An 18,759-nucleotide genomic window follows, 5' to 3' on the forward strand; every position below is an offset into this window, starting at 1 on the left:
GACTTATTTAAATGGAATCATACAGAATGCAGTCTTTTTTTCGTCAGACTTCTTTCACTAGGCATTATTTTTATTATTATTTTTAAATGATTATTTATTTATTTATTCGACAGAGATCACAAGCAGGCGTGGGGGGGTGGGGAGCAGACTCCCTGCTGAGCAGAGAGCCCAATGTGGGGCTCCATCCCAGGACCCTGGGATCATGACTTGAGCCAAAGGCAGAGGCTTTAACCCACTGAGCCACCCAGGCGCCCCCACTGAGCATTATTATTTTGAGATTTATCTGTATCTCGGTTGTCTATCAACTGTCCGTTGCCTTTTTTTTTTCCTGAATAATATTTCATTAGCTATATATATATCACAATTTGTTTAACCACTCACGAGTTGATGGGAGTTTGGGTTATTTGCAGTTTTTTTACTATTACAAATCAAGCTGCTATGAACATTGTTGTCCAAGACTTTATATGGACATGTACTTTTTTCTCTCTCATGGTAGCTGTATGTTTAACGTTTTGAGAAACCGCTACTCTATTTGTCAGAGTGGCTGAGCCATTTCGCATTCCCACCAACAGTGTATGAGAATGCCATAGCTGGTATACTACTTTAAACAGGTGTTGAGTAAAAGAGAATGAGAAATGTAACCAGAGGTTAATTCTTATGTACAAAGGTGAGGCTTTTGTTCACTTTTTACCTGGAAGTGATGATGTGACTGTGGATTTTCTGAGTGTTTAACCAAGGAAATCACACTTTTTTTCAGATTGTGCTAGATTTGTGGCTTTGTGGAGTTTTACCGAAGATGTTGCATTCTCCAAGCTGAGAAGCCAGCTTGGAATCTGTTTGATCAGTCGGCCAGAACAACCAGAGACCCAGCTGTGGTCCACACCAGCTGACACTGAAGGCGTTCCTCTCGGTAAGGTAAAGGAATTCAAAGGTTTCCAGAGAGATCAGGAGTGATAATATGGGCATGGGAAAAGATAAGAGATTCTCCAGAATGAAAGTGATAGGTCACCTGCCAATATTCTACCTGATTTTCATTTCCTATTCCATTTCCTCTTGGGGGAAACTAGGCCAAACTAACAAATGTCTGATTTATACATTGATTCTATAGCAGTGGTTCTTCATCTTTTGGGGGGTAATGTAACTACTTTGAGAATATGATAAAAACTACAGACCTCTGGGGCACCTGGGTGGCTCAGTGGGTTAAGCCTCTTTCTTTGACTTAGGCTATGATCTCAGGGTCCTGGGATTGAGCCCCGCATTGGGCTCTCTGCTCTCAGCGGGGAGCCTGCTTCCCCCTCTCTCTCTCTGCCTGCCTCTCTGCCTACTTGCAGTCTCTCTCTCTTTGTCAAATAAATAAATAAAATCTTAAAAAACAAACAAAAAACAGGGGCACCTGGGTGGCTCAGCTGGTTAAGCGACTGCCTTCAGTTCAGGTCATGATCCTGGGGTTCCAGGATCGAGTCCCACATCGACTCCCTGCTCAGCAGGGAGTCTGCTTCTCTCTCTGACACTCTCCCCGCTCATGTTCTCTCTCTCTCACTCTTTCTCTCTCAAGTAAATAAATAAAATCTTAAAAAAAAAAAAACAAAAAACTATAGACCTCTTCCTCACAAAGTTGGACTTAAAGACCTACTTCTTATCCTGTATTGCTTATCATGTATTATATTGTATTAGAAATTAATTTCCCTTGATAGTTAAACTTCACAAAGAATGAACTTCAATCTAAAAATCAATTCCCAGGTCCAGGTAAAAAAGGGAAATAAATCCAAAGTGTGAAGCCAAATGAAAAATTTAACATTCCTTTTGATCAAATAAATATTTATATGTAGGCTGCTGCTGTTTGATTTTGAATGGCACGTCTAAATTATGGACAACACAACAACTTTGAAATATTAATATGCATGTCCAGTTGACTGTGTCTTTTTAAAAATAGAACAAATGCTGGGATGCCTGGGTGGCTCAGTCTATTAAGCTGCTGCTTACCGCTCAGATCATGATGCTGGAGTCCTGGGATCTGCTCAGCAAGAAGTCTGCCTCTCCCTCTGCCCCTCGCTCCTGCTTGTGTTCTCTGCCTCACTCACTTGCTCGCTGTTTCTCTCTCTCAAATAAATAAATAAAATCTTAAAAAAAAAGAAAGAAGAAGAAGAACAAGGGCTAAAAACTGAGATTCAGAAAGCAAAATAATGGCCAATAGTATCAGTTCCTAAGGTTGACTTTGACAGAGATGAGTAGGCTTATATCCCAAACACCAGAATTCTTCAGGACCTCTAGAGTTGAATTCAAATCAGATTATTTCTTTTATATTCAATCAGTGAGGTCATTGGCATCAGTTTGAAAAGTCTTCAACTTCAAAACCAAGTCACAGTCATTTAAACTCTTGGTCTGTACTTAACACATTGTTGTGGGTTGAATTGTGTTCTCCCAAAAGATATGTTCAAGTCCTAACCTGTGGTACCTATGAATGTGACTTTATTTGGAAATAGGATCTTTGCAGATATAATCAAGTTAAGATGAGATCATACTTGATTAAGGTAGGCCCTAACCCAACAACTGGTGTCTTTATAAGAAGAGGTAAATTCAGAGACAAAGGAGACTCAGGGAGAGGAAAGGACACCATGTGAATGTGGAGGTAGTCATTAAAGTGATGCATCTACAAGGCAAAGAACACCAAAGATTGCCAGCAATTACTGGAAGTTAAGAGACAGGTGTGAACCTCAGGGTCTTCAGAAAGAGGATGGTTCTGCCAGCATCTTGATTTTTGGATTTGTAACCTCCAAACTGTGAGCGTATACATTTCTGTTGTATTAAGCCACTCTGTAGTACCAAAAGTGAGGAGCTGCTTTAACAAATACCTAAAAATGCTGATGTGGGTTTGGAGTTGAGTAATGACTAGAATTTGGAAGGGTTTTGAGGCTCATGGCAGAAAATATCTGGTTGCCTTGAAGAGACTGTTGGTAAAGGTATGGATGTTAAAGGTGACTCTGGCAAGGGCTTGGAAGAAAGTGAAAAGGAAAATAGAGAACTTTTCTGTCATCTTAGAGAATACATATATTGTCATGAAAAGAATTTTGCCAGGACTAATGAGCATTAAATATATTGGTGAGGTCTCAGACTGAAATGAAGAAAACATTATTGAAAGCTGGAGAAAAGGTGATACTTGTAAAGTAGCAAAAACTTGGCTGAATCATTTCTCAGTCTATCCTTGCTCTGGAGACAAGGCCATGGAGCTGGACAACATTTTGGTGGATAGATTGGGTGTATAATTCATGGATCCAACCAACTACCTCAACGGAAACCAGTGATAAAGTGCAGTGATTCAGGAAGGATCTGAGACGAACCCCTGCATATAATTGTGTGGATCTCCTTGATATCCACAGACACCAGCATGGTTCTTGAGACTCTTATATCACCAGAAACACTGCCAGTATGGACTGAACTGGACAGAGAGAACAAAATGAAGGAATCTTTCTGGGAAATTTCATGCAGGAAATGGGGTGACCAGTAGGCTGGTCCAGGGCTGAGAGACCAGGGCCACCTTAGCTGAGAGGGACTGATGGGGCTTCCATTGGCCCAAGGGACATATTGAGCCACAGAATAATTTGGGAACTCTACAAATATTTGGAAGTTAAATAGCCCATATCTAAATAACCCATGGTTCAAAGAAGAAATCACAAAGGAAATTAGAAAATATTTTAAACTGAATGAAAATGAAACACAACTGGGTGTGGTGAAAAAATAATGAATACTGTTTTTCTGAAAATAAATAAATTAAAAAAAAAAGAAAATGAAACACAACATAAACAATTTTATTAGATGCAACCCAAGTAGTGCTTAGGGGAACACTTATAGCTTTAAAATGCCTAAATTAGAAAAGAAAATCTCTTATCAGTAACCTAAGTTTCCACCTTAAGAAGCCTGAAAATGGGCAGCAAACTTAAAAACAAAAAAGCAGAAGGAAAGGAGTAATAATGATTAGAGTAGTTATGAATGAAATGGAAAACAGAAAAACAATAAAGAAATATCAATGAAACCAAAATTTTGTTCTTTGAAAATATGAACAAAAATTGACAAACCTTTAATATGCAGAGAAAGAGGGGACATCACTACCAACTCTATAATAATTTAAAAGAATATAAGGGAATACTATGAATAACTTCATGCCAACATATTACACACCATAATCGTCATGGACAAATTCTTTGAAAAATACAAATTTACTAAAAGTAACTGATGGACAGACGCCTGGGTAACTCAGTCAGTTAGCCATCTGTCTTCGGCTCAGGTCATGATCCAGGGTCCTGGGATCAAGTCCTGCCTTGGGCTCCTTGGCTCAGTGGGGAGCCTGCTTCTCCCTCTACCTGCCTCTCCCCCTGCTTGTGCTTTCTCTTTGTCCCTGACAAATAAATAAATAAATAAAATCTTTTTTTTAAAAGCGACTGAAAAAGAAATAGAAAATATGAATAAATGTATGAAAAGTAAAGAAGTTGAATTAGTAATGAAAAGTTTTCTAACAAAGAAAATCGCAGGCTCAGATGCTTTCACTAGTAAATTCTGTTGAACAGTTAAAGAATACCAGTCTTTTAAAAAAAAAAAAAAAAAGAATACCAGTCTTTCACAATCTCTCCCAGAAAACAGAAGGGCCAGTAATTAATTTGATGCCAAAGCAGACAAAGACATCACAGAAAAAGACAGCTACTGACCAGTATTTCTAACAATATAGATGCAGGGCATCTGGGTGGCTCAGTGGGTTAAGCCTCTGCCTTCAGCTCAGGTCATGGTTCCAGGGTCCTGGGATCGAGCCCCGCATCGGGCTCCCTGCTTAGTGGGGAGCCTGCTTTCCCCCTCTCTCTGCCTGCCTCTCTGCCTAGTTGTGATCTCTCTCTGTCAAATAAATAAAATATTAAAAACAAAACAAACAAACAAAAAACAATATACATGCAAAAGTCCTCAATGAAATATTAGCAAATTAACTTCATTAATATAGGGGTGCTTGGGTGGCTCAGTTAGGTGCCTGCCTTTGGCTCAGGTTAGGATCTCAGCTTCTTGGGATGGAGCTCTGTGTTAGGCTCCCTGCTTGGTGGGGAGCCTGCTTCTTCCTCTCCCTTAGCCCCTCCCTGTTGCTTGTGCATACTCTCTATCTCAAATAAATAAATAAAATATTTTTAAAAATTAACTTCATTGATATGTAAAAAAATTATATATTATAACTCAATGGAATTTATCCTAGTAAGTTGGTTTAATATTCAAAAGAAATTACTAATATTTGAAAATAAATTAATGTGGTCAGAGATATAAATAGATAGAGATATAAATATCTCTTTCAATAATGTTTAACAATAATAGAATGAATGAGTATTGGTTTAATCATACCATGTAACATTATTAGAAATGAAATATATACAGTGTACATTTACACAAAACAGTATGAACAGATTTCACAATGAAGAATTCATCCAGACTTTAAAAAAATACATATCGGGGCGCCTGGGTGGCTCAGTGGGTTAAGCCGCTGCCTTCGGCTCAGGTCATGATCTCAGGGTCCTGGGATCGAGCCCCGCATCGGGCTCTCTGCTCAGCAGGGAGCCTGCTTCCTCCTCTCTCTCTCTGCCTGCTTCTCTGCCTACTTGTGATCTCTCTCTGTCAAATAAATAAATAAAATCTTAAAAAAAAAATACATATCGAATTCCATTTCTATACAATTCAGAAAGAGGCAAGACCAACTGTATCATGTCAAAGTTCAATGTAGTGGCTATCTTTCAGGGCTAGAGGAGGGTGGTGACTTGAGAGCACAAGGAGACTTCTGATGATGGATAATATTCTGTTTCTTCATCTGAGGGCTGGTAACATGAGTATGTTCAAAAAATAGTATGTGCACTTATTTACTTGTAAAATCAGCATTACTAAGCAATTCTATTTGGCTGTTCTGTAGTCACAGCATCAAAACACAGACCAAAATGCACCATTTTTTATTAAAACACTTCATTTTATTTTCTGAGACTCCACCTACCTATCCTGTCTCATTCTCTCCCCATCAGGTCTGTATTCCTCTTTTCTTCTATCTTCAATTTTTCTTCCTACTCACATTTTACCTTTTTTTCTCTACAAATATAATTAGGTGCCTAGTATTTTAATTTTATTTTTTTTTTAAAGATTTTATTTATTGACAGACCGCAAGTAGGCAGAGAGGCAGGCAGAGAGAGAGAAGGGAGGAAGCAGGCTCCCTGCTGAGCAGAGAGCCTGATGCGGGGCTCAATCCCGACACCCTGGGACCATGACCCCAGCCCAGCCAAAGTCAGAGGCTTAACCCACTGAGCCACCCAGGCGCCCCAAGGTGCCTAGTATTTTTTTTTTAAACAAACACCTTTCAATCCTGTTGCCTAGTCCAACGAAGTGTCCTTTCTTTTTCCTTCTTGCACGATTGCATTTCTCAGAAGGAATTACCACCTGTTTTCCATATCTGATCCTAATACTTCTTACCCCGGGCAAGTAACATTCCACAGATAACATCTCTCAAGCCCTTCCTGTATCCCTCCCCTTAATACCAGCGTCACCAAAGCTCTAGCCTCCTCCCCTTCTCTGCCCGACTGCTGGTCACCTATTCTCTCTCCTGAAACACTCTGTTGGCTTTTATGATTGAACCATCTGGGCTTTCCTCCTTCTAGAAGTCTCTCTTTTCTATCTGTTCTTGCTCATCCCACCCCCAAACATAGCTATTTTATAATTTCCTGTTTATTTTCCATAAGTTTTCCTTTGGATCTCATCCCCTTCTCCATTTTCAGTCATATTTTCAGATACTACTAAAATTCTAAGTTCACATTTTTTTTTAAGATTTTATTTATTTATTTGACAGAGAACACAAGTAGGCAGAGAGGCAGGCAGAGAGAGAGGAGGAAGCAGGCTCCCCGCTGAGCAGAGAGCCCGATGCGGGACTCGATCCCAGGACCCTGAGATCATGACCTGAGCCGAAGGCAGCGGCTTAACCCACTGAGCCACCCAGGCGCCCCTAAGTTCACATTTCTAAACGTCTTTTTTTCTTCTCCGTTTTGCCCTTCAATCCAATCCACGCAGTATGTCAGATAGTGCCCCGAAGTACCATTCCTGCCATGTCACCTGAAAATGGCCTGCACTGATTACTAAAAGCATTTCTAATTCCCGAGGCTGGCATTTGAAACTCTCCAAACCTGACCCACCGCATCCCTCAGCCTAGGTTCGAGCCCACGAAGATGGGCTAGTTCAGGCCAATGTCCTGAACTTCCCACTGCTGCGCTCTCCCTCAGACCACTGCTCTAAGTCAACAGTTGTCTGGTAAGACTCAGCCTGAGTAGCGCCTTCTTCGATCGAATTATTCTGACTGTCCCGCTACGTGTTCATGCCCTTGTCCACGACGGCAGGGTCGATCCTCCGCCTGGCCCCCTCGCCAAACCTGAGCTGGGCCCTTCCCCTCAACCTCCACGCATTCCTCTACTTAGCTTCTAGAACTGCCACTGGGGATAGCGTGTTTGTGGTGTACGAACGCAGTTTTGTCCTCCTCTTCCCCACATTTACAGAGGCAGGGTTCTATTTTTATCTCCTCGGAGTTCCACCAGGCGCGTGCTCTCTATATATTTCTTTTGTCCTCCGTCCGTCGCCTGTCAACCATTTTGAATCGGGGCTGTCCCCACCAGGTCCCACTGGAGACTCACTCCCCTCAGCTTCGCGTCCCTCCTCCCAAGCCTCGGCGCCCGGCGCCTGCCACAGAGCCGCAGTCCTCCCGGCTTCCTAGAGGGGCGCGCCCGCCCGCACTTCCGGCGCGCGCGTCCCAGGGCTGTTCTGTCGCTCCCTGGGGTCGGTGCGGCAGCCTGCCGAGCGAAGGGTGAGTGAGGCGGTCTGGCGGCGCGGCCGCGCGTGCTTCCCAGATCGCCCCCGTCCGACTTCTGTCCACCCCGCCGCTTTGCCTCGGCCGTTGCTGCCGCAGGCAGAGCCTGTGGCGGTACCAGGTGGCCGCCCCTCCTGGATGCTTCTGTCCGCCCGTCCGCCCGTCCGTCCGTCAGTCGGTCCATTTCTTCATGCATTTGTCTGTCTGTCTGCTCACCCACCGCCCTAGCGTCCTTTGACTTCCCAAGCACTTACCCGGCGCCTCCTGTGTCCCAGGCCACAGGCCGCGCAGTCGGAGAAGAACTGAGGCAGTCTTTCTTCCCACTTAACGCGGCCAGAACTCGCTCTTGAGTCAGGTCTCAGCTGTTCGTCTTAACTTCCCCGGTCTAGCTAGGTTCGACCCTCACGGCCCTTTCCACTTTCCACTTTCCCCTGCATAGTTCTTACCAAGACTAAGTTATGTGTCCTTTCTGTTTAACGTCTGCCTCCCTATGAAAATCTTAAATTGTATAATGGCAAGGACACGGACTGACTTACAACTCTCTGCTCGGTGCCTCGCGCAGGGCCTGCACAAAGTAGGCATTCTGTAAATATTGTTAGAGAAATGTGTGGGAAAACACAGGACCTCGTCCACAGGGCCACTGGTGTGGTGCGGAAGGCAGTTCAGCAGACTACATATCTAAGAGCGTGGACCGATTTGTTTGAGAGCAGTCCAGACTACATCACTTCCACAGCATGGGACCGGAGAGAAATTATGTTTCTGTTCAGTACAACAGTAGAACCTCGACCATAAAGTGCTGTGAAGAGGAAGTGAACAGGTAGACTGTGCTTGATTGTACAATAAAAGCTCAGAGTTCTCTGTTACAACTAAGTAAGAGAACGGTGCAGGTATATTAAATAACAGCCATACTGCCGGAAGCAGTTTTGTCCAAAAAGTGTCCTGGAGGTTCTTGGGTTGCTTGGGTTAAGAGCTAGCTGGGGCCAGGTTCTCACCTCCCAGAGGGAAGGGCCATATTTAAGCTCAGTGCTTCCAGCCCTCCACAATGGGTTCCCTAGACAGCTCTGTAAACATGGACACTTAGAAACACAGTTCTGGTCCTAAGCAGTCGCCTATGGCCCCCACTGATAAGGCTGCTTTCTCATATTTACACTATGAGAAGGTGGAAGGAGCTCTTCCCTGAAGCAGCAGCACCTCCCCAGGATTCTCTTTTGTGGGGTGATGGAAGAATCACAGGACCAGTGATCATTTTACTCAGCCTAGCTGGTAAGTTTCCCCAATAAAGCCTATTCTATAACCCATGCCTTGTGATGTGGAATTTTGCCTTTCCCTTGCACCATGTCTGTCATGCATTGAGAGCCTGTTCTGGGCCCAGTGTTTTAAATATGAGTTTTATTATTACGTATGGTGAGGCCAACAGATCAGGAGATGATTGCCATTCAAAAGATAGTTTGTTACTCATAGTTCTCAAGAGGAGCAAGAGGAAGAGGCATGCCATGTCCCACATGGTCATATGGCAAAAATCACAGGTTCAGTCAGGAGACCAGGTGAGGGGAAGTTGGGCGGGAGCCTTTTCTGTGGTTTCCGTGGGATGGTTTGGGTCAGCAGGCTTAGGATTGACTAGTTTGAATAGCTTAAGTGATAAACTAGGTAATAGGTAAACTCTCTGGCTTGTTCCTAAGTTTTTGGCATCTGGCCCTGGTTGCTTAGGGCAGGGGAATGGTGGCCCTGGATGTGAAAGCCCGGTGCAGGAAGTGATGGGGTATGGGTTCTGGTTGGTGGTTTGCGTATGAAAAGCACACTTGAGTTTATTATCTGTAGAAATCTGCTAGCCCTGAGAAGGACCATCCCTTCAGTGTAAGCAAGGCCCAGATGTCAAAACCCCAGAATAAAAAGCTATGCTTAATACACCAAGCACTACTCTACCTGTCTTATGTTACTTCCAATTCCTGTAATAACAGTGCAATGAAAGTACTATTAACTCCATTTTTAGGAGAGGAAATGGAATCTTAGAAAGGTTTGGTTGGTGACTACTGTCACACAGCTATTAAGGTAGTAAGAGGCTGTACTATGATTCCAAACTGTTGGGTCACTTGACTCCAAAGGTGGTGTTCCTCCTGTGAGCTAAGTCATTTTTCTGCAGTCTAAGAAGTGCCATGGAAACATCTTTTAGTCCTTATTAGGCATTTGACATGTTGACCACTTCCTCTTTGAAACTCTTTTTTTCCACTATAATGTATTCATTCATATATTTATGGCACCTACTCTCTGCTGTGCATTGGCTTGGGTGGTAGGGAATGGTGAGCAAAAATGCTGATGTAACTTAGAGCTGAATCATGGAGAAGACATGTATTAATGCAATAGTCTCACTAAAATATATAAACTGACAAAATGAGAGCAGGGCTCTGAGAGAAAGGAACATAATTTTTTTTAACTGTGTCTCTTATGACTCCTTGACTGACCCAGCCCCACCTGCACATCAGAGTCAAAGAACGTTTTACAAATATAAAACCAGAGATTCTGACTCAGGCCGGGGTGCAGCTCAGGCATCTGTAACATGAAATTTTGCTCCCCTGCATTTGCTTTTTAAAAACTGGTCAGAGGAACAGGGTCAGATTTGCAATTTTGTAAAGGTTGCTCTAGTTCTAGTATGAGCAGACAGTGTGTTATTGTATAGTGTGACAGGACAGTTAAAGGGATGAAGATGGTAGTGGCAGAGATGGGGAAGGGCAGATTCTGGAGACAGGCAATAAGTCATTAGGACTTAATTTGCATTAAATACAGGAAGGAGGTGTTAGGGATGCTTTCCGTTTTCTAGAAATGCAGCCAGGTGGATGTTCCTAATTCCTGAGGGGACCACTGGGAGAGGAGCAGAATTGGAGTGGGAGGAATCATCAATTGGTCATGGATGTGCTGTTTTAGGTCCTTTCGTGAAATTCAAGAGGCATTATGGGAGTGAGGAACAGTAAATAGGGCTTGTGCTCAGATAAGAAGTTCGGAGTAGAGATGCCTGTGAGACAGTGAAGACAGTGCCAGACTTAAGGGCTAACCTATGGAACTCTGATGTAGAAGAGGTGGGCCCGTGAAGGATGGAAGAAGGAAGAGACAAGCTTTATGATGGAAAATTTCCCTTCGGCCGCATAACATAGAGGTAAGTTGGTGAGGCATAATATTTATAATAGAAATTTAGTATCACAAACATTGAAGTTAAAGGGCAAGACCCATGACATAGACCAGTGATCATTAGGCAAAGCACACATATCCATGTGATATAGCCCTTGGTAAATGCTGTATACACAGTGATACATAGATCTGATGATGCTTTGTTATGGGATTTCTTAAATGGCAATAACCACATAATAAGAACTAAAGAAATGTATTTAGTATTTTTCAAATACTAAAAAATTAGGAGGAAAAATATCCCAGGTTTCTCTGTGTTTATATATGTATGGCAAGAAACAGTTTAGGAAATGCTCCTTTGTAGTATCTCACATATAATTTTGTCATAAATCACTCAGGAAATGATACCACCATCCTTTCAGTCACCAGCAGCAGGGGAAAACCTATCCTTGACTCCTCTTCCAAACCCTTATCCAGTGTGTCCCCAATTCCTGTCCAATCTCTCATCTTTATCTTTGGCTCCCATAGCTTAGGCCCTCTCACCCAAGTGGTTGCCATAGACCCTTCCTATGCCTTCTCCATAGCCCTTCCTGAGTGGGCAGATGGACCCTCCAGCCATTCTAATGGCTGTGGGGCTCAATGCAAACTCTGCAATACAATCTTCCAGACCCTTGGCCTCCTCTCCCTCTGTGGGTGCCTCCTTTCTCACTATTCCTGAACTATGCCCCAGGCTCTGGCCTATTTGTTGTTGTTGTTGTTGTTTGTGTTTTTTGTTTTTTTGGTTTTTGGCTTTAAAAAAAAAAAAAAACATGGGTTCATATCAGAAACATTTGGAGGCACTTATTGAAGTCTCCCACAGAGAATCTGACTCAGGAAGTCTGTTGTGGGGTCCCTGCTCCATGGCTGATTCTGAGCCAGAGAGGACAACCACGAGTCTGGCCTCCCTAAACCACCCGCACCCCTCCTCAGTGCAGTCCTTCCACTGTTGTCTTTCCTTGAATAACCTGATGTGACATCTTCACCCGCTCATTCTTATCAGACTCTTGCTGGCGTGTCTTCTCCCGGCAGGTATCTCTCCCTGGTCTTAGTTGTCTCTGTGTCTGCTACCATGCCTGCTTCCCTCTATCCTTGGATTTATCACACTGCATTTGCACGTTTACTCTAAGGAGTCTTTGAGGACAGAGCTTTTAATCCTGAGAATCCTATTCAGTAAACTGCCTAGCATGTAACTCAAGTATTTGTTGAAATAATGAGTGAAGGAATTCATTCTCTTTTCTTGGTACTGTCTTAGAACTTGTGACTTAAAGGCAGGAATTCTTTGTACATCTCCTCTGGCCATTCTCCATGACACTTTCCTAACATTTTCACCGTCATTTAAAATGTGTAGTATCAACCAAGATGATCCTGGGCTAACCCATTCTGTAATAAAAAACAAGTGCTTTGGAATTGGGCAACCCTAGGTTCGTGTCTCGACTTTGCTATTTACCAGGCTGAGGCCATGGGTAAATTAAATTACTTTTAAAAATCTCAGTTTCCTCATCAGTAAAATGGGGATGATAATACCTCATAGTAGTATTGTCAAGCCCCAGTAAAATAGTATTTGTAAAGTGCCCGGCCCATAGTACGTGTTTATTAAGTGCAAATTCCCTTTTGGGGAGACCCATGGCATAATAAAACTCAGTACTTTCATTGCAGAGTTTGGTTCTGCTGCTTACAGGCTGTGTATCTTTGGTTAACTTATGTATCTTAGGAGCTTCATTTGGAAATAGACATAATTATGATCTTTTGGAATTATTAGGGAAATTGCATAAAACATACGTTAAATGTCCAGCTAGTGTTGGCATCTAGTAGGTACTCAATAAAATGGTGATGATGATGATGATGATTCTGTAGTGTTTTTCCTGCTTTCCATGATCCAGAAGTATGATTTATTATCCCTGATACTGACCCTAACATTATTTCTAAAGGTTCAATTGATTTTATTAATTCTTACATTTTCTATTTCCTGAAAAAAAATCTTTTCCTGAAAAAAATCCTAAATCATCTATAATGTATTTTTATCTGGTAACTCCATTTTAGTCATTTTTCTTTATAGAGCTATACTCTATGGCAACTTGTCTTTGAAAACCTGCATTTTTATTCTAAGCCAATTTTTTTCCCCTGTGTAACATTAGCATTGTCTATCTCGGGAGTCCCCTGAAGAATCAGAATTCAGAAGGAATCTCTTAGACAAGGGAATCCATTCCCTTCCTGACTCAACTGGGCAGCATTTTCAGACGGTCTCTGCCCAGAATGTCAGGAGAAGCTGCAGGCCTGGCCTCCCATGCTCCAAAAGAACAAGAAGGACTTATAATTGTGAAGGTTGAAGAAGAGAATTATGTTTGGGGGCAGGACCTTGGCCTTCAGGGAAACACCTGTAGCCTGGAGACCTTCCGCCAGCGTTTCAGGCAGTTTGGCTACTCTGATTCTGCTGGGCCCCGGGAGGCCCTGAGCCAGCTCCGGGAGCTTTGCCATCAGTGGCTGAGGCCGGAGGTGAACACCAAGGAGCAGATCCTGGAGCTGCTGGTGCTGGAGCAGTTCCTGGCCATCCTGCCTGATGAGCTGCAGGCATGGCTGCGAGAGCACCGGCCTGAAAATGGAGAGGAGGCCGTCACTCTGCTGGAGGAGCTGGAGAAGGAGCTTGATGAGCCAAGACAACAGGTAAGTAGGTGATGTGTTTGCTTATTTTTTATCAATTTTAAGTTAATGGGGAAGCCATTATGAGTGGTCTTGACGTCACCGCTATCAGAGTTATGAAATTTCTGTCTTTTGGGTTATTATTTGTGCACTGGGATCAAGGGACTGGGGCTTTTAATCCTGTTGTTTTCTGTCTAATCATCTGAATTCAGTTTCTGGCTCTAACTGCCTTGCCCATTGTTCTAGGGTTTTTTCCTTCTGTATCCTCAGAATCATAGTGCTGGTACTTGATTACTCCTAGGACACGGTTCATGGCCAAGGAATGATCTGGAAGGAAATGACTTCCAAAGGAGCAGTGAAGTCTCTGAGTATACAGCTCCAGCCTTTGGAGAACCAGTGCAAGAGTGAGACTCAGGAGTGCCAGACTTCCCATGAGAGAGGTGGGGAATTGCAGTCTATTTGGGGCTGAGGATGATGGTACGGATATCAGCTGTGACATAGTGCATTTTCTTGACAGTCACTTGTGGCTGTCATTAAGTATGGTGGAACGGCCCCCTCCTTGCCTTGAAATATTCTTCCATTGGCTGTGCCTAGAATCTAAAATTCCAATATAATTTCTAACTTTGGGTTAAGAATTAAGGTCTTCAATAAAATTCTCTAACACCCATAATAGTCAAAGACCAATATACTGTGTTTTTAAGTATTATGGACCACTGGCAAGGCAATACCCAAGAGGGAGATGAATTATGTATTAGTAGCTGAAATACATAGTAATTTAGACAAGGAAGTTCAATATTAAGAATTATGGACTATAATGGGGTTAATTACTGAGTGGTTAAAAAAGAAGAAAGAAACAACTCTAAAGAATACAGGAATAACACATGTAGGGAATCTTCAGGGCTGAGGCCAAACACCCAAGGAAGGCACAAATCTCTAAGAGAGTATCATATCTTCCTAGACGGCATCTCACTGCCTCTGATTCAATCTGCTTCTTCCCATCTCTCTGGTCATCTTAGCACATTTCTCTCGACATTTTTCAGTTTCTCCACATTCATTTGATATACAGGGATCGAACAAAACAAAACAAAACAAACAAAAAAACAAAACAAAACCCAAACCTCTAGTGAGGATCTGATTAATTTAAAATACACGATAGGTTCATTTCCCAGCTCTTATCTGTTGTACTCCATATGCTTTTGTTCCTTCCCAGTAGCACATTACTGTTGTGGACTGATAGATCTCATTGTGCTCATCTCTTTTTAGTCTTAGGGGTCTTGGTTAGCCCTGCCTCTGAAGAATTAATGTAGAGCATGTCATATCTTTCACCCAGATTGTGAGATTTAAATCACTGGGAGGATCTACCTTGCAAGGATTTTAAGAGTCACCATGTCATTTTTACAACCTTATATCCTGGGTTATAATTTTCCCATAGGTACTTCACTATCCTAACAATAGATCTTCCTAACAATAGATCTCCTAGATCTCTCCAGAAGAAGAACCTGAGATACGGAGATCTGGGTACATGTGATTTATTTAATTTTTTTTTTTAAGATTTATTTATTTATTTGACAGAGAGAAAGAGATCACAAGTAGGCAGAGAGGCTGGCAGAGAGAGAGGAAGAGGCAGACTCCCTGCTGAGCAGAGAGCCCTCTGCAGGGCTCAATCCCAGGACCCTGGGATCATGACCTAAGCTGAAGGCAGAGGCTTAACCCACTGAGCCACCCAGGCGCCCCAAGGATGCATGTGATTTAAAGGAAGCAGTGCTCTTGAGGAGAAATCTGTAAAGGAGTGAGAGAAGCAGGGTTAGGAAGGGAAGAGATCAAGCCATGATGTGGTCTTGGGTAAAGTCTAGCCTTGGCTTAATATCCTAATCCCTGCCCCACTCCCCTTGAGCATAATGGCACTGCTGAATTGTCCCTTCTTACCTCGTGGGTGGGTGGGGGAGAGGCAGTAAGGATATAAATAACACCCTGGGCCAGATGGTTCTCATCAGCCAGGGCAACTTTCCAGAGAAGGCGGCAGCTGTGGGTATTAGGAACCAACACTCCCAGCAGCTGTGGGAAGGAGGCACCAAGTTCATAAAGCAGGTCTGGATGGGCAGTGCAGCATACATTTACATAATTTTAAGGCTAAAAGCACGTTTGTTAATGTGCATTTAAAGCCACATCCCTAGGCAAAAGGCTTTTAGACCACACGGTCTCTGTCAATACTAGGGGACATAGGGAAAAACTGCAGGCCTTGATGTTGTGCATCTTTGAATCCTGGCTCTTCCAGTTATGAACTCTGTGGTCTTACAAAGGTGCTGTTGCCTCTCTGAGCCTTCGTTTCCTGATCTGTAAAATGCAGTCAGGTTTAAAGGACTACTGGGAGGATGAAAGTAAATGAACAGTTTTTTAGGTTTTCCTCCTCAAAATAATTCTGGTTTCCTCAGCCATCATCTAGTCGTCTCCTTCTGAGTTACCAGAAATCTAGAAACAAGAGGGGCTGGTTGTGAGAGTTGAAAGTTTGGCTCCAGGTGGTTGCATCTGTCTCTTTGTTTCCATCTGCCTTTGACCATTTGCACATGAGACAGTGAGCATATAAGACTCCCATCTGACCCCAGAATGAGTCAGGAAACCACAACATTCCTTTTCTTATGCTGTGAGTGTCTTATTCTGTTTGCTTATAATTGTTTGATCTAGAACTTGCAATTGCTGTAATGCATTCTTGTTCTTGCTTATGTAAGTCTGCTCAGTTTACCCTGAAAGAATTTCCTAGTCCTATATTCTGCTCTCCTACTTTTCTAGGAGCACCATTTATTCAGGTTTCTTAGACTTCTTTTTTTCTCCTGAACACTCCCTATTCTCTTTTCCTTTCCCTCATTACCAAAAAACGCATCTTCTCCTCTAACCCAGGATTGTCTCCTAGCTTCTTGGTCTCTCACTGCTACTTCTCTTTACCACCATCTCCTCTAACTAATGTCTTACCCTGCTCACCATCCCTCCTCTCCACTGCTGACTCCCATTCTATGTCTCCCTTACTCTCTGAGGGTGCCATCTCTCACTGCCCTAGGCCACTTCTCTAAATTCTAGATTGGGAAGCTAGTTCTTTTTTTTTTTTTTTTTTTTAAAGATTTTATTTATTAATTTGAGAGAGAGAGAGAGAGACAGAAATAGAGACAGAGAGCAGGAGTGGGGAGGAGAGGGAGAAGCAGGCTCCCCACTGAGCAGGGAGCCTGATGCAGGGCTTGATCCCAGGACCCTAAGATCCTGACCTGAGCTGAAGGCAGACACTTTACCAACTGAGCCACCCAGGTGCCCTGGGAAGCTAGTTCTTAAGAGTTTTCCTCCTTTTTAGGAAATACCCATTTCATTTGGGTAACTTTCAATTCCAGTTATAATAGATTTCTTTCTTCCAGTATGGGGATCCAATGACACTAGTATTTCTGTTCACATTTTTAGATGGCAAGCTGGCAAGTGACAAGGTATTAACAACAAAACAAGAAATTATTGAATGTGTAGCGTCAGCGGCCATGATATCCCCAGGAAGACTTCCTGGGGAAACTCCTTCACAACAGGTAGTTGGAGAAGCTTTGGGAGGTCTGGACAACTTTGAGAAGCCAAAAGGAACTGCTGCAAGGAGCAAAATGAGTCCACTTCCTTCCCAGGAAAGACATCTTAGTCTGGCAACCTTCAACAAGAAAATCTCCACTGAAGAGTGTGTCCTTGAATGTAACCAGAGTGAAAGGGCTCTCGGTGTGAACTCAGATGTCTTCACACGACAGAGAGTTCATGCTGGAGGAAAGCTCTACAAGTGCTTGGACTGTGGGAAAGCCTTTTGCCAGAGCTCGAAGCTGATTAGACATCAGAGAATTCACACTGGAGAGAGGCCTTATGGATGTAAAGAGTGTGGCAAAGCTTTCAGTTTGAGCTCGGACCTTGTTAGACATCAGAGGATTCATAGTGGTGAAAAGCCCTATGAATGTTGTGAATGTGGTAAAGCTTTCAGGGGTAGCTCGGAGCTCATTAGACATCGGAGAATTCACACCGGAGAAAAACCGTATGAATGTGGTGAATGTGGGAAAGCCTTCAGCCGGAGCTCAGCCCTCATTCAGCACAAGAAAATTCACACTGGAGACAAAGGCTATGAGTGTACTGAATGTGGTAAGGCTTTTGGTAGAAGCTCTGTCCTTATTGAACATCAAAGAATTCACACTGGAGAAAAACCTTATGAATGTAACGAATGTGGAAAATCCTTCAATCAGAGCTCAGCCCTCACGCAGCACCAGCGAATCCACACTGGGGAGAAGCCTTATGAATGTAGCGAGTGTCAGAAAACATTTAGGCACAGGTCAGGCCTTATGCAACACCAGAGAACTCACACAAGAGTTTAACTCTTGAGTAAGGATTGTACAATTGTGTAATACCAGGGATTTGGTGAGGTTCCCACCAAAGTGAGAAGTCTCCTGAGAGCAGAGTTTCTGTCCTTCCAGTCTAAGTTAGTACATGCTGTACAAGGAGATCCACACAAAGATGGTTGTTGATGTGCTGAATGGGCACCTTCACAGTAAAGTCAGGTCTGGGGCAAAGATCCTGAAAGAGCTCCTTCTAAGATGGGCTGAGAGGTGGTGCCTCCAATGGCAAGGATCTCTGTGCAGCAAGAAGAGCGTGCATTTGGCAGCTGGAGGCATGGGCAGAGGGTCATTTGGTTCTCTAAAGTATTCAATTGTGAGGCTGTGAAATGTTCAATCATGCCCTGGATCAGTTTATAGTTCATTCTGTGCCCTTGCCAGCTCTCTTCTCGACCCCGAGCTTCCTGAGGTCAGTTTGTTTATTGTGTACCTGCTGTGTGCCAGCCATCGGGGCAGACATAGCATTGCCCTCCCAGAGTTGAGAAGTAATAAAATACAGATATATATATATGGCAAGTAATTACAATAAAGAGTGGTAAGTGCTTTGGTGGAATAATCTAGGATTCTGTCAAAATACATGGCAGGGGCACCTAACCTGGTCTGCAAGTTATTGAAGTCTTCCTCAATGTGATGAAATCTCTGTTGGGAAATAAAAGGTGGATATAAGCCAGGTCAAGGCGAGAGGGAAGAAAACATTACAGACAGGTTATGGCACATACG

The 18,759-nt window shown here is 43.1% G+C and overlaps 1 protein-coding gene across 1 annotated transcript in view; it reads left to right on the forward strand.

The window, feature by feature from the left end:
- LOC116571482 overlaps nucleotides 1-18,543 on the forward strand; it is an 83,619-nt gene extending 65,076 nt beyond the window's left edge. Inside the window, exons 13-15 of the mRNA XM_032309453.1 lie at nucleotides 13,202-13,672; nucleotides 13,950-14,088; nucleotides 17,090-18,543. Of these exons, the coding sequence (XP_032165344.1) occupies nucleotides 13,202-13,672; nucleotides 13,950-14,088; nucleotides 17,090-18,021 (1,542 nt within the window). The 3' untranslated portion in view covers nucleotides 18,022-18,543. The remainder of the gene's footprint in view (nucleotides 1-13,201; nucleotides 13,673-13,949; nucleotides 14,089-17,089) is intronic.
- The last annotated feature ends 216 nt before the right edge of the window (nucleotides 18,544-18,759 follow it).

Source organism: Mustela erminea, chromosome 13 (genome assembly GCF_009829155.1).
Source record: "Mustela erminea isolate mMusErm1 chromosome 13, mMusErm1.Pri, whole genome shotgun sequence".
NCBI lineage: Eukaryota > Metazoa > Chordata > Mammalia > Carnivora > Mustelidae > Mustela > Mustela erminea.